This window comes from Oncorhynchus kisutch, linkage group LG5 (genome assembly GCF_002021735.2).
Source record: "Oncorhynchus kisutch isolate 150728-3 linkage group LG5, Okis_V2, whole genome shotgun sequence".
In the NCBI taxonomy this organism is placed as follows: Eukaryota; Metazoa; Chordata; class Actinopteri; order Salmoniformes; family Salmonidae; genus Oncorhynchus; species Oncorhynchus kisutch.
The window spans coordinates 38,752,851-38,778,088 of NC_034178.2; the positions used below are offsets into that span (position 1 = coordinate 38,752,851).

The 25,238-nt window shown below is 42.8% G+C and overlaps 1 protein-coding gene across 1 annotated transcript in view; it reads right to left on the reverse strand.

The window, feature by feature from the left end:
• The window catches only part of ptprga (protein tyrosine phosphatase receptor type Ga), a 281,211-nt gene that overhangs the window by 95,476 nt on the left and 160,497 nt on the right, over nt 1–25,238 (reverse strand). Inside the window, exon 3 of the mRNA XM_020483255.2 lies at nt 1,229–1,411. Coding sequence (XP_020338844.2) covers nt 1,229–1,411 — 183 coding nt within the window. The remainder of the gene's footprint in view (nt 1–1,228; nt 1,412–25,238) is intronic.

A 25,238-nucleotide genomic window follows, 5' to 3' on the forward strand; every position in this document is an offset into this window, starting at 1 on the left:
ACCAAACATGTGGAAGAAGGTGCTCTGGTCAGATGAAACCAAAATTGAACTTTTTGGCAACAATGCAAAACATTATGTTTGGCGTAAAAGCAACACAGCCCATCACCCTGAACACACCATCCCCACTGTCAAACATGGTGGTGGCAGCATCATGGTTTGGACCTGCTTTTCTTCAGCAGCGACAGGGAAGATGGTTAAAATTGATGGGAAGATGGATGGAGCCAAATACAGGACCATTCTGGAAGAAAACCTGATGGAGTCTGCAAAAGACCTGAGACTGGGACGGGGATTTGTCTTCCAACAAGACAATGATCCAAAACATAAAGCAAAATCTACAATGGAATGGTTCAAAAATAAACATATCCAGGTGTTAGAATGGCCAAGTCAAAGTCCAGACCTGAATCCAATCGAGAATCTGTGGAAAGAACTGAAAACTGCTGTTCACAAATGCTCTCCATCCAACCTCACTGAGCTCGAGCTGTTTTGCAAGGAGGAATGGGGAAAAATGTCAGTCTCTCGATGTGCAAAACTGATAGAGACATACCCCAAGCGACTTACAGCTGTAATCGCAGCAAAAGGTGGCGCTACAAAGTATTAACTTAAGGGGGCTGAATAATTTTGCACGCCCAATTTTTCAGTTTTTGATTTGAAAAAAAAGTTTGAAATATCCAATAAATGTCGTTCCACTTCATGATTGTGTCCCACTTGTTGTTGATTCTTTACAAAAAAATACAGTTTTATATCTTTATGTTTGAAGCCTGAAATGTGGCAAAAGGTCGCAAAGTTCAAGGGGGCCGAATACTTTCGCAAAGCACTGTATGTTCAGACTGTACATACAGGTAACTGCCAAAATAAATAAACTGTTGAGTAAATTAGGGATACAAAGTATATTAAAAGCAGGTGCTTCCACACAGGTGTGGTTCATGCAGTTAACATCCCATCATGCTTAGGGTCATGTATATAAATTCCCAGTTGCCCATTTCTTGGGGCTACCATGGCTAGAAGAAGAGATCTCAGTGACTTTGAAACAGTGGTCTAAAAGGAGAATATGGGGTTTAAAGTGTTTGTGTGTGTGTCTTTGTTTGTGTGTGTCTCAGTGTCTCAGTCACCAGATCTCAACCCAATTGAACACTTTATCTCAACCCAATTGAATACTCTTTGGCAGTTACCTGTATATATACATAATGAAAGGAGGGTGGGGGTAAACAGACAGGGATACGAATCTCACCTGTTTTACCAGTGTTCTTCATTGAGGTCTTGTTGGAGGACTCTGTCTCAAATCCATCCAGAGTGAGCTCCTGATACTCCATGGACACCTTTGTGTCCTGGTCTACGATGTTGATTGGTGACTGGTTCCTCTGTCTGCATTCTGGGTAGGCTGATGACCAGCCCTCCTCTGGCCCGTACGTACCTAGACCAGAAGAAAGAAACAAAACAATATATATACTATATATACAAAAGTATGTGGACACCCCTTCAAATGAGTGGATTTCAGCAACACCAGTTGCTGACAGGTGTATAAAATCGAGCACACAGCCATGCAATCTCAATAGACAAACTTTGGCAGTAGAATGGCCTTACTGAAGAGCTCAGTGACTTTAAACGAGGCACCGTCATAGGATGCCTTTCCAACAAGTCAGTTTGTCAAATTTCTGCCCTGCTACAGCTGCCCCGGTCAACTGTAAGTGCTGTTATTGTGAAGTGGAAACATCTAGGAGCAACAATTGCTCAGCCACAAAGTGGTAGGCCACACATGCTCACAGAACGGGACCGCCGAGTGCTCAAGTGCGCAGCACGTAAAAATCATCTCTCCTCGGTTGCAACACACTACCGAGTTCTAAACTGACTCTGGAAGAAATGTCAGCACAAGAACTGTTCCTGAAATGGGTTTCCATACACAAGCCTAAGATCACCATGAGCAATGACAATGGTCGGCTGGAGTGGTGTAAAGCTCGCCGGCATTGGACTCTGGAGCAGTGGAAACGCGTTCCTTGCAGTGATGAATCACGCTTCACCATCTGGTAGTCCGAAGGATGAATCTGGGTTTGGTGGATGCCAGGAGAACACTACCTGCCCCATTGCATAGTGCCAACTGTAAAATTTGGTGGAGGAGGAATAATGGTCTGGGATTGTTTTCATGGATTGGGCTAGGCCCCTTAGGTCCGGTGAAGGGAAATCTTAACGTTACAGCATACAATGATGTTCTAGACAATTCTGTGCTTCCAACTTTGTGGTAACAGTTTGGGGAAGACCCTCTCCTGTTTCAGCATGACAATCCCCCCGTGCACAAAGTGAGGTCCGTAATGAAATGGTTTGTCGAGATCAGTGTGGAAGAACTTGACTGGCCTGTACAGAGCCCTAACCTCAAACCCAACGAACACCTTTGGGATGAATTGGAACGCCAACTGCGAGCCAGACCGAGTTGCACCCCCCCCCACCCTCACCCCCCCTATTTTCCCTCAGAACAACCTCAATTCATTGTGGCATGGACTACAAGGTGTCGAAAGCGTTCCACGGGGATGCTGGCCCATCTTGACTCCAAAGCTTCCCACAATCAATTTGGCTGGATGTCCTTTGTGTTGGACCCTTCTTGATACACAGGGGAAACTGTTGAGCGTGAAAAACACAGCAGCGTTGCAGTTCTTGACACACTCAAACATGTGCCTGTGGTAGTTATCATAAAGTAAACAAAGCTACACCTCCTAACAAATGGAGAGGTGAAGGCACTGTGCTCCGAGATGAAACCCCAAACTCTTAGCTGAGTGGCAAGTCCCAAGGCGAGACCAGACACCTCCATATAGAACAGAGTCAAGAGAGGGAGAGGAGCAGGCCGGATGTCATAGTTCTGCTGCCACCGCCCTCAGATAAAACAAACAGAGAGAAGGACAGAAAGTGAGGGAGGGAAAGAGGGAGAGGACAGGGTCAATGCCATGAAAACAGTGGAGGATGGATAATATAGATAGTCCCTCTCCTCTACCCACAGCAGGCATGGTCTCCTCAGTGTGGGGTCACAGTAAGTTTTCCATAGCCATCCAACCATAAAACACCAGGCCAGCCAAGTGAAATCAAGTGATTCTTTAGTATCCAGTGAAGGGGAATTAATTTGGTTGTGGATAACACACTATAAAAACACATTTCAACAAAGGCATACATATCCCAACAACATATCAATATACTGTACAATATCATTCAACTGATTCAGTGTATACAACAGCACCCTGGCCCATACCCATAAACATTCAACTTCATTGATTTTAAATTCAGAACAACTTTAGATATTAGCAACTACATAATATTAGTGTACATAATAATTGGAAGCATGAGCAAAATATCAGCGTCATCACAATGAGAAACAACATCTCTCTCTGTTCCTATCTCTAAACACAAACTCAGATTGCATGGGATGTCTCGTTTAATTTATCAATCGTTTAACCTTAAACAATGAGTACAACTTCACAACACACTGTACGTAGCATTTGATTTAAATCGGGCAGACAGTACAGTCATATCATATTCTTATCTCCAATAAATATGCTTCATTGTGTCCTAACCTTGAGTACTATTGACTTTCCCCTGCAGTATGTCCTCCTGTCCTCTCTCTACAGCAGTGGTAGGCAACTAGATTTAGCCGTGGGCTGATTTTTGTCCGAGTGGATGGTCGGGGGCCGGAACATTTACATTGCAAAATGACCACAACTAAGCCCAAAAAGAGATTGTATTTGACAATAAGAATCATTTCATACCTTGAGACACGATCACGTCTTTTTTTTATTAGTGGGAATACTTGGGAACAGATTTACTAAATTAAACTCATTTTAGCAAAATTCTTGGTGATTTTACAGTGTTTTTTTTACCCCCCCCCCCAAAAAAAAAAACAATGTTTAAAAGTAAACATGAAAAGAAAATGGTGGGCCCCCAAAAAATCACTTGCCGACCCCTGCTCTACAGTGAAGGCTTTGGATGCCCTCTGTCCTAAGGATGGAAGAAAGGAAGGGGCAGGGCCCACTCCCTCTCACTCTGCCCACTCCTACTACCCCCTATATCCGCATAATAAACACTTGGGCTAAAGTGCACCCCTAATTGAAAGCATCATCTGCGCTACCGGGGTTCTAAAATGAATTTGTCTATGATTACTCATGCCCTGCGCGCGTCCGGTGCGTTTGGTAATGTCTATTTCATTGAATTAGGAAGCATCCTCTTCTCCTGCTCCCTATCCTAGCCTTGGGGTTTATTGATTTGAGAGGTCTGGATTTCATATAGGAGAGCGCAGGGTATGGATCCAGGCAGCCGCGGCCTGGTAATGAATGCAGTGGAGAGCTGGTATGAAGCCATTAGTCATTGCTTTAATGCGGCTAGGAACTAAAACCATCAGCATGCCATCAGGTGTCACATCAACATTGCGTTACCCTCTGACCTCCGCCTCCCAGGGATGAATCGCGTACTATGTCCCTCTTTTCACTTAAAGCTGTAATGTGTAACTTTTTGGGCTGCCCAACCAAATTCACGTAGAACTGAGAGTTATAGATCTGTCATTCTCCTTGAAAGCAAGTGGTCGATCTGTTCTATATGTATTATTTCCATGCTTTGGCTTCAAACAGCTGAAAATACAATCTTTTTGGTTTTGGAAAATATATTTTAGATAGTACAATGATTCTCTAAACTATACTTGCTTGTTTTGTCACAAACTGAAATTAGGCAAACTATTAGAATGTTAGCAAACAGGAAATGTATGAGCGATTTCTGCATAGTGCACCTTAAAATGTTCTCTAACTGGACTTCAACGGGGTATGTACTCTACTTATATCTCTCTGGGGACAGTTAAGCCTTGTAGTTTATGTTATAGTGAAAGGAATGGATTAAGAATCACAGAAAAATATTTAGTAGGCTTGCGAGAGATTGGAGGCCAACATATCTGACAAACTATAGTCACCATAAGAGAGAGAGGATGGAGGGATGAAGGAAAAAACAGAGAAGGCCACCTGAATGAGAAGAGAAGAGAATATTGGCACTCAGAAGAGTGAATTTCCCTGTTTCCTATAAATATGAAACCTGTATATCACACTCACAGAGTGGAGGAGTAATACATACTGATCTCCCTGACAACCAGGCACAAGGCAGAAACATAATCAGAAGAAAATGGCTTGCGACATGCATAAACATATACTCAGGTCAACAGGGAGAGGGTTTTAGATTTCTAATGTTTCATTCATTTTTCATGGCCATTTGTCTGTGAGTCTTTGGAGAGCATGCACATTTTATTTCAGCGAATTATGAATACCATAAATACACCTTTATGGTGCTTTCACCCTCCAGGGACTTGAGGCTTTTCAGTCAATTAAGAGCGATTTCTTCAACAGCCTCAGCGCTTGCGACCTTGCTCATTTCATATTGAAAAACTGCCATATTCCAATTGTCTGCATAAACAAAACCATTATTGTGTGAGGCTGCTTAAAGAGCACAATTATGAAACGTTTGCCCAAAGACAGCATTGTTACCCAAAAGCAAACACACCTTAGGGGGAATTTGCCTTTGGAAAAAATATGCCATTCTCCAAGGAACAGAACAAAGCACAAAAGGATGTTATGCAGAAAAGCATTTTGTCGAAATAACATTGGAGCACAAGGCTCCACACTTCAAACTCCCACCCGTTTTTCCAGGACCTATTTCAGGAAGCTCTATGGTCCTCTCTTAGAGCCGTGATTCCATCAAGATTAGTGGGAAATGGCAGAAATCAATGCTATGAGAAGTCTGCTGGTATTTTAGTGATCTCTGCCTTGCCAGGAAAGGTCCAATTGAGTCAGTCAAGGTATTATATGTAATCTCCCAGTGCAGCCAGCACGAGAGAAGCCCCTCTCAAATCCTCTACACCTGGAGGACGGAGGAAAATACACAGCCTACTGCACCCTCTACAACAACACCTATTACAATGGCTACCACTGTAACCAATTACGCAAGGTAAATTTGAACTGGGATGGGGATGTGGCAGAGAAATTTTTGAGAGAGAGAGAGAGAGAGAGAGAGAGAGAGAGAGAGAGAGAGAGAGAGAGAGAGAGAGAGAGAGAGAGAGAGAGAGAGAGAGAGAGAGAAATACAGTGGGAAGAAAAAGTATGTGAACCCTTTAGAATCACCTGGATTTCTGCATAAATTGGTCATAAAATTTGATCTGATCTTCATCTAAGTCACAACAATAGACAAACACAGTCTGCTTAAACTAATAACACACAAGCAATTATCATTTTATTGTCTTTATTGTCTTGAACACACCGTGTAAACATTCACAGTGCCGGTTGGGAAAAGTATGTGAACCCTTGGATTTAATAACTGGTTGACCCTCCTTTGGCAGCAATAACCTCAACCAAATGTTTTCTGTAGTTGCAGAATTGTGGACCATTCCTCTTTACAAAACTGTTTCAGTTCCACAATATTCTTGGAATGTCTGGTGTGAACAGCTCTCTTGAGGTCGTGCCACAGCATCTCGGGTCGAGGTCAGGCCTGACTGGGCAACTCCAGAAGGCGTATTTTGGGTATTTTGGGCCTTTTGGGTTGTTGTCCTGTTGCATCACCTAACTTTTGATGAGCTTCAGTTGGCGGACAGATTGACTTGACATTCTCCTACAAAACATCTTGATAAACTTGGGAATTCATTTTTCCGGCGATGATAGCAAGCTTTCCAGGCCCTGAGGCAGCAAAGCAGCCCCAAACCATCATGCTCCCTCCACCATAGTTTACAGCTGGGATGAGGTTTTGCTGTTGGTGTGCTGTGATTTTGTTTCTCCACACATAGTCTTGTGTGTTCCTTCCAAACAACACAACTTTAGTTTAATCTGTCCACAGAATATTTAATATCCAGGTGCTCTTTTGTGAACTTCAGACGTGTAGCAATGTTTTTTTGGACAGCAGTGGCTTCTTCCATGGTGTCTTCCCATGAACACCATTCTTGTTTAGTGTTTTACGTATCGTAGACTCGTCAAAAGAGATGTTAGTATCTTCCAGAGATTTATGTAACTCTTTAACTGACACTCTAGGATTCTTCTTAACCTCATTGAGCATTCTGTGCTGTGCTCTTGCAGTCATCTTTGCAGGACGGCCACTCCTCGGGAGAGTAGCAACAGTGCTGAAATTTCTCCATTTAAAGAAAATTTGTCTTACCGTTGTCATGACGTTGCCCTCTTTGGGTACAGCGAGCACCATCCCCTGCTCTCTGCTTCTACAACCAGACTGCTGTGGTCAGAGAGAGGTCGTAAATTCCTGAGGAGAAGACCCTGCCTCATGGCCACACAGTATAAGAGCGAGTGAATTTTCATAGAGAACAAAGGAATTTCTTCCACCACAACTTGAGGTTCGAACAAATTTCATGTTCCGGAGAAGGTATAAAAGATCGGTGAAGAATCCAGCTACAAACTGGTCCGTTTGTTACAACTTGGGGAAGCTCATCGGAGACGGTGTGGCCACATTACCATAACGCTGTTTATATAATAGCCTCAGATATGAGGTTTACATCTAATTGCTGTATAAGATGAATGAGTGAGTATGATACTGTTTGTAAAATTGTGTAATGTGATTTTGGACTGTTTAATGAAGGAAACTCCAATTCCCTTTTGAGTTGAACTAAATCAGAGGACTGCCCCTGAGCCCAGTTAGGGTCAGGCATCCTGGGACAGCCCCTTTTCTGCAATTCCAAATAAAACCCAACTTTGAGAAATTCTCAAGTAGACCATGTTTCTCTCAATCACGGCAGGACGAAGGTTGCAGACCATTGCTGAATCTTTTAACCATACCACGTGGTTAAACTCTTAGACTATCGATACCGACAGAATAAGAACAAGTCTTTGATTTAATTACTAGTCTGCAGCTATTAATTCGGTATCATTGAACGCGAAGAACGACAACCACCGATACATCCATTCTACAACAACATGAATGAATGTCACTCTGACTAACCACTATAACCGCGACAGAGACCGAGACAAATCTGCAAAAGAAACAAACTTTTCAAAACAAACTTTTCAACAGCGATCAAGACGACACACTGAGCGTAAATATATATACTGATTGCAATTGTTCCCGAATGAGTGAGCGTTCATGTGTAAAGGATTAGCATTTCAATTGTTATAATTATCTACTTTGTAGTGTCTCATCTCAGTTGACCACCACTTCCGGTTTAGCCCACTAGGGCACATTCTCCTATCATTTCTTGTAACTGTATTTACCTTGTTGTTTTGTTTATGCATTTCTGTGAATTACTTAGTTAGTAAAAAAAAATCAAGGATTTAAGACAATTGATGTATGGATGAGTCATAGTGAAGACTGGGTTCTGCATATAACCAACAATTTATGACGTTTGGAATGAGACTAACGTGAGGTAAAATAAATAATTCATTAATCAGAAGAAAATATCTGAAAGGTTATATTGGGAAATTATAATTTTGTAATCTGAATATTTTCCTTGGTGCCCCGACTTCCTAGTTAATTACGGTTACATGATTAATCAGTTTGATCACATAATACTAATTACAGAGTATCTTTGATAAAAAAATGAAGTCTTCAATTTAATGATAGTAAAGACACGACACCGTGGACTGACTTTTAGAGATACTTTTGTAACCCTTTCCAGCTTTATGCAAGGCAACAATTCTTAATCTTAGGTCTTCTGGGATCTCTTTTGTTCGAGGCATGGTTCACATCAGGCAATGCTTCTTGTGAATAGCAAACTAATTTTGAGTGTTTTTTTACGGGTCTGGGCAACTCGATCCAAAATCTCCAATCTCGTCTCATTGATTCGACTCCAGGTTAGTTGACTCCTGACTCCAATTAGTTTTTGGAGAAGTCATTAGCCTAGGGGTTCACATACTTTTTCCAACCAACACTGTGAATGTTTAAATTATGTATTCAATATAGACAAGAAAAATTAAGTAATTTGTGTGTTATTAGTTTAAGCACACTGTGTTTGTCTATTGAGCCACTGCTGCCGCAATGAAGGAGAGGTGGAGAATGTTGTTGTCAGTGGTGGCATTAGAGGTTGCTCGTAAAACATGCCTTGTGGCCATAAAATGCACTATCACATAGGTGTCAAGAAGACCTGACATTTCCCAGCTTTATGGAATGAGGCTTTAATAAGCTAGTGAAGGGAATTACAGCAGCAGACAGTGATTAGGTGATGACAATCAAACAAAACAGGACTGTGTATAAGTGAGTCAACTGGGAAACGTTGACAACTCAAAAATACATAAATCATTATATTAATGCAGTTCCGGTGAAATACGTCAACAGATGATGTGCAGGCGGCTGCATACCCCTTTCTCACCACCATGCCTCTCGACCTCCATTACACATCTCCGAGCAAACTATCATTATCATTGACGAATGTCCTTGGGTTATTAAATTCACATTATGCGTTTACAATGGGAGTCATATATTGAGGAATAAAACGTAGCCGAATCGGCTAAATCTATTTCCCTAGATGGCCTAAACAGCCCTCATACATCCCTCTAGCTGCTTACACACTGACTCCTCTCACCTTGGGTACAGGGACTATTCCCAGACAGTGGGATGTGTTAGTCAGACCCGTGGACATATGGGGGGAAAACGGGATGTCTGCTGGGCTGTCCTGCCACTCAGCCTTAATTAGAGATGTCGTGTGTGTGTGTGTGTGTGTGGAGAGCGCCGCAGCATCCACAGTGCTAGCGGATCCCTGACAGGCCCCTTAAGCATGTAAGGATGCTGTCACAGTCTATTCCACAGCTGTCCCCTGCTCTGCTTCGCATCAAACATCCTTATGGCCCCAATACACACACTATAACGTACTGTACACATCCTCACACATACCCAAACACAAAACCCAATACACCGTATACCCCAGAATACAGCCACACATGAATAAACACAGACTTATAGAGTGTACACATGTGCAGAGAGACAATACAAACTGATTTCACACTTCCCCCACTCATTTTCACTACTCCATCAATACACGCGTTAATCCTATCTGACCATTCAACCGAGCATGAACAGATTGAAAAACAGTCACACAGAAAGATACTCCCACAAAAAAATGGACTAAAACAAACACGCATACACCGATTCCGCAGGAAAATATCCCACTTCCCTCACACAATGCTATTTTCACCCCATCCTTCCCCATTCAGCCCAACCAATCATGTAATTTGGGAGTGGATATACTGTGTCTCTCTGGGAAAAACAGAGTAACACACACTGAGGCCAAATTAAGGAAAGGAAACACAGAACTAGTTTCAATCATCTCCACTACACACACTGTCTACTAAACCCTTATAAGCACAGCATGAATAATGATATCACTTCATATTATATATATATATATTTTACCAGGCAATCTAAGACAATTGTGCTGTGTAAACAGGAATATAGGCTATTAAATGTGCTATTCCAAACCATTCTGAATCGAAGTGAGGGTCTTGCCTTACATCTCCACCCCTAGAATATCCTCTTCCTCTAGCTCAGAAGTGGGCACAGTAGTCAGTGAATGTGAGCAGAATGGGAGCAGTTAGTGACGTTATGCTTGTGTTTCTGTGCTCCTTTCTTCAGTGGCTCGAGTCATTAAGTTGATGTAACATATTCTCCTCCCCGGTAGACTTTGTGCTTTGACTGAGACGAAAGATGCCATTTATCTTCTTAAGCTTCCTGTCATTGCGTTCGAAGCTGCGTTTGTTTCACCATCTCCATATTCCTTCACTTAGAACAACCAGAGATGAATGCAGCCAAATCAGGCTTGCAAATGAATACATCATTTATTCACAAACCGCTAGGTTCATTTGGTCTTTTTTTAGCTACAATCATGGGCAGTAACGAGTGCCAAGCAAATCACTGTGATAGTGGTGCTAGCGGTTGGTGAAAACAGCAGTAGTGTTGCTGTAGATGTAGACGATGATGATGATGATGATGACAACAGTAATGACAATTATGCTGATGACGATGACAGTGAAGGTCACTGTTCGCCTGCCTGGCCTGGCTGATAGAGAACTAACGTGGATTTGTTTTGGGGTTGCTTTTCATAAGCTAATTCATTGCTTTTAATTAGGCATGCTCTCAATGATTGACAGTCCAGGCTTTTGAGTTTTAATTTGTGTGTTGCGATTCTGTTGTTTATTTATGTTCATCCATTTCAAGCTGTTCCATGGCATGCATTTATTAAATATATATCAAGCTAAAATGAAAGTGTGATAACAGGCACAGATTCATTGGTTTGACTTTACTTGTTACTTTGAAAAATGAATTATTGGTCTTTTTTAAATATTTTGGCGAACCAGCTTTTGCCCCAGTAATGTCCAAGTTCTTTAGGTCCAGGCCTGATTTAAAGTCTACTGCTTGGCATGAAGGGTCCATGTCTCTTATACGAGGGTCCATGTCTCTCTCCAGAGCTCCTGCCTGAAAGGGATGATGGGATAAAGGTCAAAGAGCACAAGGGCACGTTCCTGACACCACCCAGCCAGCAGACAGTTACTGTAGGCCAGCACTCTGGGTACCTGTGATCTGTATTGACCTAGCCCAGCAGTATCGGTTGACCTTCCTGCCTGTCTGACAACACCTGCTCCCAATATATGAGCTCTCTCTCTCTCTCTGTGTGTGTGTGTGTGTGTGTGTGTGTGTGTGTGTGTGTGTGTGTGTGTGTGTGTGTGTGTGTGTGTGTGTGTGTGTGTGTGTGTGTGTGTGTGTGTGTGTGTGTGTGTGTGTGTGTGTGTGTGTGTGTGTGTGTGAGAGACTGCAGCACATGTGTGCATGAAACAATAGTGATGGCATACATTGTCAAAGAAAAACAGCATGATTTGCAATTTCCATGGCAACAGATCATAATCATTTGACCTTGCCAGTGGTTGCATTTCTGTTGGCTTTTGTGTTATTGTTTCTGAATTGTTCCATTGTCTCATCCTTTTCTTTTCTTGTGATAAATACAATATAATGAAAGACCCTAGAGCGAAGAAGGAAAAATCTAATTCTAGTAATACTTCAAAGAGATTTAACCAAGTAAGAGGAGGGGGGAGAAGCAGGAAGAATCAGAATGGGAGGAGGGACATAAAGATATCCAGCAATAGAGTGCCTGTGGCAAGATCCCATCTTCTGCAACAACAGAAAAAAGGGACAGTTTCCAAGTTCAAAGTTATTTCCTCACTGCCACCACAATACCAGAGGATAAGAACATCAAATCACAATTGTGGCTACTAAAATATACTGTAAAGACCTCAAATGAAGACACTGGTTTAACAATTGGTTGTTCTTTGTTGTCATACAGAGTACTAATGCTTTTCTGGTGTGAGTGGACATTGTCAGAGAGTGTCTGGGTTGTGGAACTCATTTATTGGCTTAATTGGCATCTATTCATTAGCCCAATAGCCCCTCTTCCTCTCCCTCTAGCCTTTAACAAGTTAGGCATTCGCCATGGCAACCACAAATCTCCTGACAACCAGACTCCGCTGTTCTGTTATCCCTGCAACGTGACACTGTGCAATGTGTTACTTTCAGAAGGCTCTCTAAACTACACTCATTCTGTGTGCCTCCATATCCCGGAGAGATGGGGCTGACAAAAGGCCCCTTCCCCAGTGCAGGGATAAAAGGATACAGGCATTAGATGTAATGGCTCATCTATTATGAAATGACACTCACACCTCTCTATCTCACCTGCTTTCCTCTCAGCCTTCATACTGAGAAGGTCCTCCTAAGCCTCCTCCACACACTGCAACACCCACCCATCCACGCACACACACATTTTCAACCACTGCGGATATCAGTTTTTAATTTGCCTCGTCTCTTCAGATCCCTGTATCTGTTGTCAGTTGGATGGGAGAGGGGGAGGGAGAGGGAGAAGGGGAGTTTAGAGGAGAGAGGTAAGGGTAGTGCAGCAGTCATGGCTGATTGGCTCCCCTCTGCCTCTTTTATTGGGACAGTTCCCTCCCAGGGGAGCGCTGCTGGCCCTCTCCTAAAGCTGCAGCCCAAAATTACAGCAGACCTTACGGCCTCCACTCTAGACAGACACCCGGACAGACAGACAGTAATACGGGGGATGGTCCCAACTCAGATCCCCATTGATTGAGTGATTTTAATTGAAAGATACAAGCTGCTCTATATTCCAGAGTCATTCCGTTTTGTCCAGCCTCCCTCCACCTCTGTCCGTATTGCTTTATATTCTAAGGTGTCCTGCAGTGTTTTTCTGACCGACATGGTGAAAGCAACCTGTTGTTTTTCTCTCCCCCACTACGCTGTGTTCTGTATTGATGGCACAAATAATACATTCAAGGGCAACACCTGCCTTCCATCTGCCTGCTAAGGCAGGGGATGAGCACGTTAAGCCACAGTTTCTATTACTGCTGTTGTTCTTCGCTCGGCGCCATGAAAGTTTTGCGGTTCTGAAAGTCGATCGTCCTCTCCTTTACTTACTGTGACCTCTGCTTGTATGGCACGCTGTGGATGGGTACGTGTGACGGTCCTTGTCCCACATACCTTGGCAGAGCAGGTGGGTTATGAGTCACTGTGTTAATTATAGGAACGGGACAGTTCATTAACCGCAGCATGACTTCCATATCACAAAGGGCTGAGGTCATTATGATATGGCTGACCTGATCTACTCCTGACTCCTATACGGTATTATATAAATATTACACATTTCATCAAGTAATACAGAAACTGAAGACAGCTGTCATCGTAATGCATCCAAAGACCGCAAATCAGAAAGTCGTTTTTTTCAACACCAGCTCTTTAAGGTTCCTGTGATGTCCACTCCCCACATGTGAAGTCATTCCCTGAGTATCGACGGCTCCTTTGTGGATTTGTTTGGAGGTACGATGGCAGATTGAGAGGTGATGTATGAGCCCAGTGAGACCGCCCCTAAAATGGCCTTTAAACTGCCTTTATTGATTTTCAGTTCCTGGCGAATGGTCTCCTGGGATAACACGACTTCTACCTACACGGCTTGATTGATCTCCGCCCTCAAACCATCCCATTACAATTATTCCTCAAAAGTGAAAAAATCCTATTACATCAAGCAGACACATGTATAAATGTGATAAAGCTGAACTGTTCTGATGCAATACTCCAGCAACATACAATGGGTTGAGCTATAAAGACTCTGAAATGTTGTCTTATCCCAAAAATGATTGGCCGTCACGTTGCACATTCACAGCAAAGTAAAGTCTTGAAAGGATCATGTAATACTTGACTGTAAAACCCTTTGTGCCTCTAAACTAATGCTGCAGATGCCTTATGATGACATATTCCAGTCCTGACAATCTGGCTAACTTCTTCCTAACATCTCTGCTCTTGACAGGTTCCATATTTTATCATCAGCAGATGGCGGATCCTAAGGGAGGATATGAGAGACAGAGAGAGAGCAGTTGGCCTCTGAGTAGAAACAGACTTAAGAGAGACACATAACAGACAACATCCACTACAGAGGAGCAGGGGAAAATAAATGAGCTTTGTCTGTTAACTGTCATTCGTTATTTACTCCTGCCTCTTTGTGCCTGGGAGGGGCTAATATTGTTGTATCAAAGGAATACATGTATCATGTTCAATTAACTGTGTTTCTGCAATGCTGGTGGAAAGGATCATTCTTATTTGCTAGTACAGGACACAGAAAGAAACGCCATTGTAGTGCAGTCGCTCCCCTACCCAGACCCCTTAGCATAGCCCTCCTATGTGCCATACTTAAAAACTATATCAACACAACGCAGCTTCCTTCCCATTCTCAGCAACCTTTGGCCTGTCATGCTATACATATCATAAATCAACATGAGCAGCAAACAACATTACAATCATCAAATAATGGATTGCACCTTTCACTGGGGATGCACAATCCATTAAAATTCAATTTAGCCCCACACTTATTTCTCCAAACAAGTAAAAGTGCCAGTCATCATTTTCGGGGGAGCGACTCGGCACTCCTGAGCCTCCAAGATTGATGAGAGGAGAGATTAACACTTCATTGTAAACGCCACTGGAGATACCACGACTGTAATGAGATAAATGTACTGAGGAGAGTCCGAGCACGAGGGAAGGAGAGGAGGAGAGAGAGAGAACAAAAGGCCGGCTGCGGTGTGATCTGTGCTCCAGTGAGGAGGACCTCTGACTGGTGCTGGGCCTGGGGCAAGAAGAGAGGGAGTCAGTAGTAGAGGTAGCACAGAACAGTGCAGGCAGCTCTATCAATCACATTGAAGTCTCAAACACCATTTATCAGCTCCTACATTTCTCCCTCGCACCACAGTTAGTATTGTTCTCAGGTAGCAGCCTCAGCCTCTATGTCTACGCAGCCAGCCCAGAGTGACAGGTGCCAGACAGACACCGCGTTTCTTTGTCTCTCTGTCTGTCTGTGTTTACCCCTGTCTTTGTCTTTTTTTCTCTCTCTGTCTGTCTCTCTTTCTCTCTCGTGGCCACTAATGCCTGCTCACGCTGTGGTGTCCCTGTTTGATTAGCAAACTATTGGAGCACTGGGCTTGTGCCGACCGAGGTCTTGGAGAATGTTAGCTCACACCTCTTTCTCCTCCCTCTCCTCTGCCTCACTCCCTGCATCTTACTGCAGTACATTTTTTATGGATAAAATTCCCTCACTGTGTGAAACTCAGATCAGCACATAGAACTCCATAAATCTAGCTATCCAATATGGGTGTTTGATGGTCTGGAGTGGTAGAGGGAGTAAGAGCTGAGTGCCTAAGTGTGCATGCGGCTCATGTGATCCTATTGTGTCTCTATGGGACTGCATTTCATGTAGCATGAAATACCACGTTGAGCACGCAGTGGGGGGCTAAGTGGGAGTGCTGTGTTAAATACTTCCTTCCTCCTCCACATAATTCCTAGGGACGGCTGGTGTTGCACATAAGTAGCTCCCCCTCCCTTCTCTACATGGTTCCTGTGGAGGATGGGTTGGTGTCGCATTAAATACCTCCCTCCCACTCTACATGGTTCCTGGGGGATACCCTTATTGCCTGCTGCCAGTGAACACGGCTCATTACAAGTGCTTTTATTTTGAAGCTGTAGAGACGAAGCAAAATCAATTCTTCCCTGCCCTTTGATCTGCCATGTCAGAACCTGCACGCTACTCAAGTGCAACCGGCTTGATTGAGACGCCAGAGTGAGGCCCTTGAGAAATGGCACTGTGATGTGTATTGTGAAGTCCCTCTGTACACTGTGGTGTCCCTGCACTGTGTGTGTGCTCCAGAATACAGTCTGACACCAGGTTGCATGTTCTACTCTTAAAAGACAGACACATCATTAATACACTTGGCACACTTTTACTGACGTCTCCAGGGATTAGAAAATTGCTGGAGGGAATGATGAAACAAGGAAAGAGAAAGAGAAGGGAGAGGTATAGCAAAAAAAGGAAGGAAGAGAGAGACAGCAAGTTAGAAAAAGAGAGCGAGAGAGGGAGACAACGGAGGAGGTATTTAAACTACCAATGAAGCTTGACTGTCAGGTAAAAAGCGCCTTGGGCTTTTGTGATGTCAATCAATCCGGCAGAGAGATCTGACACACAATAGCAGCAGTCCGGCCGTCAAGTGGACACAACACGCCTGTGCCAGGGCCGCAAATGCTACATCCATAATCTGCCTGCCAATTCCCATCAAATTCACCTCTCTTGCATGACAGTTCCCTCACAGTCCTGACTTTGACAAGACCGCCTCTGCACCAGCCTCCGAATTATAAAGCTCAAATGTAATGTTCTTGTCACTTTCCACGTTTTCCCCCCAGAAGGGATTGGGAAGAGAGAGTGAACCCTGCTAACCTTCCACGTCTGTAGCTTTGGTCTTTGAAGTTACACTTCCCCTCCTCGAAGGGTGGGTGTATTTAAGATTACCTAAGAGTATTATGAAATGAAACCATACATTAATGAAATGAAAATCATACATAAAAGATGTTGAAGACTTTGAACTTCAGAACTATGCTCTAATATGGAAATGGTTTTGTGAGGTCTATGCAAATGATTTGCTACTGTAAGTAAGACTGTTTAAATGTCCATTCAGAAAGAAATACATGGAGAGAAAGATGATATGAGGTGGAAGAGATGGGAGGTGGAAAATGGGGTCTTCTTGGGGGGAGGAGGCCTTCCTGCCCTTCCTGTTTCCTGTTCGGCCTGGCTCTGTCCCTGCTGGCTAAATTGACTATCTCTCTGACCCTGTGCAGAAAATCCATTTAATGAGTCAGGCTTGGTAAAAGGGGAGCAGACACCTTCATTATGTATCCGTCAGGCCAGAGTGGCTAGGCCTTTCCTTTCCATCGTGGGCCCTGAAACAGGGGCTGACGGCCTGGTTAGTGCCGCCATAGCCCCTGCTCTCACCCATCAGCAGACCCCACTTAATTAATTTTCTGCCTGACACTTTTAGCAGTGATGACAGGATCTCAGACACCATGGCAGCCTGCTTTATAGAGGAAGAACTCACTCTCCCCAACACACACACACACCTTCTCTTCACCTTCTCTGAGGCGTGAAAGCCATTCAGAATACAGAGACAGGGAACACTGTGGCTGTTCAAGAAAAGGGATACACACACACACACACACATGTATGTCCTCACCTCCTATATTTTTCTATTGATAGTTGGTTGATGTGTGTCGTGTGTGTGTGTGTGTGTGTGTGTGTGTGTGTGTGTGTGTGTGTGTGTGTGTGTGTGTGTGTGTGTGTGTGTGTGTGTGTGTGTGTGTGTGTGTGTGTGTGTGTGTGTGTGTGTGTGTGTGTGTGTGTGTGTGTGTGTGTGTGTGTGTGTAGAATAACAGGATGCGACAACAACAAGAGAAGGACAGGTTTTCTAAATGCATAACATACATTAAAATCCTCAATGTAGTGTATGAAAAAGCATGTATCAAACTGGTTTTAATTCAAGGTCAGCAAGCAAGTAACACATTTCACCTCACTCAGGGTGTGATCCCAACACACGTGTTACATTGGGATGTGTGAATGGCCTTCCCTTATCATTTCAGCTCTGAATGTTCAAGGTTGAACCTGTGGTTCATAGCATGGAAAGCATCACTCTAACACTTATCAACGCCTCCATTTACTAACCATCACATTGACTAAAAGCTCCTCGTCATCCCTGTCCTCAAGGACTCACTTGTAGCTGAAACCTCTTAACCACCTCATAATGTACTGTAGATTTTCTCTATCTGGGTTGGGATGAACCACATGGTTGGCACAGAAACAAAACAAAATGTAAGGCCGCATCTCAATAGTCTATAAATCAACTCCTTCACCCTGTCTCCTCCCATTCACCTGCTCTGTGTTCTGAACAAAGGCTAAGTGAGAGCACCTCTAAGGCAAGTGTCAAACTCATTCCACGCAGGGCTGAGTGTCTGTGGATTTTTGCTCCTCCTTTGTACTAGATTGACTAATTAAGGTCACTGATTAGTGAGGAACTCCCCTCACCTGGTTGTCTAGATCTTAATTGAAAGGAAAAAACAAAAACCAGCTGACACTAGGGCCTCCTTGGCCTGAATTTGAAACCCCTACTCTAAGGAGACAAGGAAATGAGCCTCTTTACCTTGTCCCTTTCTCCCAGCCAGCTGTCCCAGCATGCAGTGTGTTTTGCAGTGCTCATTTCAGAGCAGAAACTTAGGAAGCAGGAAGCAGCACTTCCAATTGATCAGTGCTGTGGCCCTGACACTGTCATGCTGAATTAAGCGTGATCATGATATGCTTAATTAAACATGCTCTTGCATCTGAGGAGTTGTGCTGGGCTCAGAGACACAAACGTCACACACATAGAGGATCAAGCCACACAGAATTCAATGGGTTAATCTGAAGACTCCACATGACCTCACTTTTCATACAAGCTGAGAAGCAGAGAAGCACAATGTGTCTTCTGAGCCTGCTCCTAATCATTGGACATACCACACTTGAAAAGGTAGAGTATTGATTGTAATCAATTACTCTTCTATTTACTTAATGGGCTTGGTCAACATCTGCATTCAAGTGGATCTGCTGTGGTTGATTGGCCAAATGATGTTAGCTTTGGAGGCTGATGATGCACTTCAGGAAGCAGTCTCTCTGTTTTCAGCCTTTCAGCATGTCTAGAGTCAAGCTACTCCATCTCTTGTTTGTACAATAGTTATCTTCAGTACAATTCATTTTCCATCTGCAATGTTCTGTATGTTCCATCCCAGAGAACAAGGCCATTCAGATAGTGAGGCAGACTGGGCTGACGGTTTTCATCATCACATAACAGATACATAAATGGTTCCGCCCGTCAGGCCTTGTCACCTTCCACAACGCACAGCACACTCTTCCAGATACGAGGCGCATCAGAGCCACGTGAGAAATGGCACTAATCAGACTGCAGGAGACAGAGCCTGAAAAAGTGTTAAATGCCCTGAATAATTTAGACTAAGGTGGCAATTTAATGAGGTGAGTGAGGGACTGATCACCAAGGAGGCCAAGCCTAGCAGTGTGTCCCTGTAGCAGAGAAAAGAAAACACCCTAAGAAGATAGATGAATATAGATACATGTGCAAAAATGCACACTTGCTAAGACACACACACACACACAGAACATGCCTCCAGGGGTGACCTTGATGAGGATTCAGTGTAATCCCCTGATTTTAAAGCAGGGTGTGTGGAACACTCAGTTCTCAGGGAGATGGAGGACAGGGCTCAGTGATTTATTACACACAGGCCTTATGCATGTGAAAGCATGTTCACTGCTTCCATGCCACTACTGCCTCTGCAATTTAATTAGACAGCCCTGAATTTCAATGACAACCTCTTGCCTCGTTAAGTAATAACACAGTTTTAGATTTTTGAAATGATGGACGTGTTTTTCCAAACCCTTTCATGAGATTTTTTTTTAATCAGTGAATGAAAAAAAATGGAATTTTTTTAGATGTGCGCCGATAAGCAAAGAAAGACTGATGGATACTTCTTTCAAATGAGGTCCCTGAGACCAGGCTGGACTCTTCTCATTAACTCCTAGTTATTGCCCAGCACCACTCAGCGGGTTGGACTAACAGAGAAACACGGGTGGGGGGACCGTGCGCACAGCCACACTCACAATATCACTCACACTGACAAAGGCACTTAGTTGACATTAAAGGGTAATTGGGTAGTGCTCATGCAATATTTCAAAAGTGTTAAGGCCAAGAAAGCAAGGTCTAGAGATCAAAGGCAGAGCGGCAGGTGGGGATAATGAACCTTAGAGAAATGTACTCATTCTAATTAAAATGTACTGAAAACAACTGCATGGAGAGAATGTAGGGATCTAATGGAAACCGTAATGCCAGGGCAATCTCATTCTTTCTGTGAAAAACAAACTCATCTAGCATCAGTGGTGTTTACGCTTGTGATTCAACATGGCAGACAATGTTTAGTCCTAACATACAGACAAAGGCTAGTGGAGGAAAATAGAGACAGGTCCTAAACCCCTCAGGATAAATAACCTTTCAGCTCTGTGTTTTGAATGCTCAGTCTTGTCACATCTTGTCAGTCTTGTCATTTGTTATTTATTTAGGGGTTATAAGGAAAGGCTTTTAAAAAAAACGTCATATGTCCTATAGTCAATCCATCTTTTAATCCCTATAAAAGTATATGTTAAAGGGGCAATCTACAATTGCTACGTCCAAATGATATGGAACCATTGATTATTGAAGAATATAGCTTAGTTATATATGAGCTTAGTTCAACAGTCTTAACCCATCAGAACCTAAAATATAAGCTTGTACTCCAATGTTTGTATACAAAATAAATGTAAACAAACACTATAAAGCATCAAAACATGGTTAAAACTATAATTTTGATATCATACATGGTCAGTCCTTGCATCCATAGTTATGTCTATGAATTTGAGAGTGGTTACATTTCTCCAACCCCATCCCTTCCCTCAACTTTTTACTGAAACTGGGTCGGGGGAATACACTTTGTTATTGTTTCAACTGCTGATTGCCACCTTAAAGCTTTATTAAAACGATCAACTTTAAAGAAAACATCAAATTGATGTATTACCTGTTATGAGGAGGGTGAACAGAAGGATCGGAGAACATCAAATCAAATCAAATGTTATTTGTCAGAGGCGCCGAATACACCACCTTACAGTGAGATGCTTACTTACAAGCCCTTAACCAACAACGTTTTAAGAAGTTAAGAAAAATAGGTGTTAAGTAAAAAAGTTTAAGTAACAGATAATTAAACAGTAGCAGTAAAATAACAATAATAATATGTACATGTAGGTAACATGGAAAGAAAAGAAAGAAAACAATAATTTTGAAAGTGAAATACAGGCCTATCGAAATACAGGCCTATCGAAATACAGGCCTATCAAAATACAGGCCTATCAAAATACAGGCCTATCAAAATACAGGCCTATCAAAAGGGCAGTCTGTATGGAAAGTAGAGAAATAACACTATGTATAGCTACAAACAAACAAACATACACATACACACAGACTCCACAATCTGAGATAATTGGGGGGAAATCATGTGCATGTTGGACACCACAACTGATCTCTTGCAGGTTGCAGGAAACACTTATAATACGGAACATCATTTTGTGTACAGGCTCATATCCATAGCCCAGAAAAACACAGCTGGATTGCCATTCAGCTCTAGCAAGCAACGTTTTACCCGGCAATGGAAAGTGACTATCTGTAACCAGAGTATGCGCAGAACTAATCACAGCAGCGAGGATGGTTGTAGTCTTTTGATGAGCAGTAACATCCATGGTAAATCTGCCTTTGTACTCTTAACTACTCTAAATGCACACGGACAATGCTAATAGATTAGAGGAACACTAGTCATTTTGGGTGTCAAATATTCTAGGATATCTTGTTGAAGGAAAGTAACAACTGCAGACCATGAAAACCATCAGAATTATTCAGATTTCCATCACACATTCAATAGCATTAAAACATCTAACTCGTGAACCTCCATAGCCTAGTTTTCAAAGAAACTGTCAACAAGTAGTCATAATAGATGGGAAATCTGCTTTTGTCTGGATTTCCTAGCCACTCTGCAGTGATGACAAACTACTTAACAAACCCTATACCCCTCCACCCAATTGGACAGGCAGTTTTCAGCTCAGGACAGAGCACTTTAAAAATAATCAAAATAACACCTGGGTCGTTCCAACAAATAAGTGCCTTTTGATATTTTCTGTAGAAATAGAGCACAAATATATCATTTTAAAAGCCATTTCTATTAAATGAAGTGCCCTTTAATATAGACAACATGGGAAACTCAATAAAGCAGATATTTTCTATATGAATAGACTTGCTAAAGTGACAAAATTCAGCATTTTGACATGTCCGTCTGTGCACCCTCTGTGACTGCTCGGGAAGGTTTTAACCCCACTCAACCCCAAGTTTTCACCATCATTGTAAAACCCTGGTTATTTTGTTGCTTTCTAAAGATTATTATTTTATTAGTGATTCATTTTAAGGTAAAAAAAAAAACTTGTCCCTCATTTTAATGTCAACCCTGTTACGTGAACTTTCATGTTAATATGGTGAAACTATTCCTTAAAAAAAAGTATTCTAACGAGACATTCAACATTTAATATATTCAAATCATAGTGTAAAATCAGTTGAGCTGGTTCTACTCTTCTCTGGTGTTTTATTGTGGAAAACTGAGTGGGTCGAGCACAACTCGTCAACTCTGTTACCCACAGACAGACAGGCTAGAAATGTTTTAACAATTACAATTGTTTGTGAAGCTTGCATTCAATTGCCCCTTCCTGTTGCACATAACACGTTTCCATTTCCTCTGTCACAAGAGGATTTATGGCTGATTAAAGATGAAGTCGTCAACCCTGTTACTTTACTGGGCACTTAATAAGGAAATTACTATAGTGATTTTGAGATGGGGGGAAAAGGTGATTTTTATTAAGTTGAACATTGGCTCTTTATGACAGAATGTTAAAATAAAATAAAAATCCCTAAGTTAGACGACTCAAAGGGCACCAAATTGGTGGAATGACCCACCTGTCTACAAAGAACACATAAAGACTGAGCCGGGGGGAGTAGAGAGGCATTTTGATCGGTGAAGTAAATTACATTCAGTACATTTGGAAAGTATTCAGAACTCTTCACTTTTTTCACATTTTGTTAGGTTACAGTCTTATTCTAAAATGTACAAATATTTTTTTTGCAAATGTAAAAAATTATTATAATTTAATACTATTTACATAAGTATTCAGACTCTTTACTCAGTACATTGTTGAAGCACCTTTGGCAGTGATTACCGCCTCGAGTTTTCTTGGGTATGATGCTACAAGTTTGGCACACCTGTATTAGTGGAGTTTCTCCCATTCTTCTCTTTTTAGGTTTGTACAGCTTTTCTACTACATATACATTCATTTTTACATATACAGTTTAAATACACATTTTGCATTCAAATTTTCACATACATGGTACTTCTATATTCAGCAGTCACATAACAATAATACATTACCGAACACAAGCTCTTTAATCCCACCCCTCAGCCACTCTCAGCCCATCCCACCTATCACCATAGACCTCAGCTCTTTAATCCCACCCCTCAGCCACTCTCAGCCCATCCCACCTATCACCATAGACCTCAGCTCTTTAATCCCACCCCTCAGCCACTCTCAGCCCATCCCACCTATCACCATAGACCTCAGCTCTTTAATCCCACCCCTCAGCCGCTCTCAGCCCATCCCACCTTTCACCATAGACCTCAGCTCTTTAATCCCACCCCTCAGCCACTCTCAGCCCATCCCACCTTTCACCATAGACCTCAGCTCTTTAATCCCACCCCTCAGCCGCTCTCAGCCCATCCCACCTATCACCATAGACCTCAGCTCTTTAATCCCACCCCTCAGCCACTCTCAGCCCATCCCACCTTTCACCATAGACCTCAGCTCTTTAATCCCACCCCTCAGCCGCTCTCAGCCCATCCCACCTTTCACCATAGACCTCAGCTCTTTAATCCCACCCCTCAGCCGCTCTCAGCCCATCCCACCTTTCACCATAGACCTCAGCTCTTTAATCCCACCCCTCAGCCACTCTCAGCCCATCCCACCTATCATCATAGACCTCAGCTCTTTAATCCCACCCCTCAGCCACTCTCAGCCCATCCCACCTTTCACCATAGACCTCAGGTCTTTAATCCCACCCCTCAACCACTCTCAGCACATCCCACCTATCACCATAGACCTCAGCTCTTTAATCCCACCCCTCAACCACTCTCAGCCCATCCCACCTATCACCATAGACCTCAGCTCTTTAATCCCACCCCTCAGCCACTCTCAGCCCATCCCACCTATCACCATAGACCTCAGCTCTTTAATCCCACCCCTCAACCACTCTCAGCCCATCCCGCCTATCACCATAGACCTCAGCTATTTAATCTCACCCCTCAACCACTCTCAGCCCATCCCACCTATCACCATAGACCTCAGCTCTTTAATCCCACCCCTCAACCACTCTCAGCCCATCTCACCTATCACCATAGACCACACTCGTTTGGTTTCCATTTTTCAATTGTGTTGTGATATTTTACATACATTTTGAACCTTTCTAATCGTATAATATCCACAGATTGTGCGCTAAAGATGAAAACCTTTCCTAAGAGTATTATTAAATAATTTATTGACTGCCTACGGCTTTCCAAATCGCCCAACATTGCAATTTGTAAGGTTAATTTTAAGTGAATGTAGAGATTTTTTTGTTACCATTCCTGAACCTGTGACCAGAAACAAGCTACATGTGGGCAATACCAGAATAAATGATCTATTGATTGTCTCGCAGAAAAATATACAGAGCTGAGATTGTTATACGGCACATATATATAGCATTCTGTTGGTGGCAAGAATTTTGTATAATAATTAAAATAGAGGAACTCAAAGTGTTGAATCAAGTGTTGTTTTTTGTAGCAGTTCATAAGCCATGTGCCATGGAATCGGAACATCAACAATCTCTTCCCATTTATTTTTCAACCTGTCAGGTTGGATGGGTAGTGTCGCTGCACAGCTATTTTCAGGTCTCTCCAGGGATGTTCGATCAGATTCAAGTCCTGGCTCTGGCTGGGCCACTTAAGGACATTCAGAGACTTGTCTCAAAGCCACTCCTGCATTGTCTTGGCTGTGTACTTAGAGTCGTTGTCCTGTTGGAAAGTGAACCTTCACCCCAATCTGAGGTCCTGAGCGCTCTGGAGCAGGTTATCAAGGATCTCTCTCTACTTTATTCTGTTCATCTTTCCCTCGATCCTGACTAGTCTCCCAGTCCCTGCTGCTAAAAAACCTCCCCACAGCATGATGCTGCCACCACCATGCTTCACCA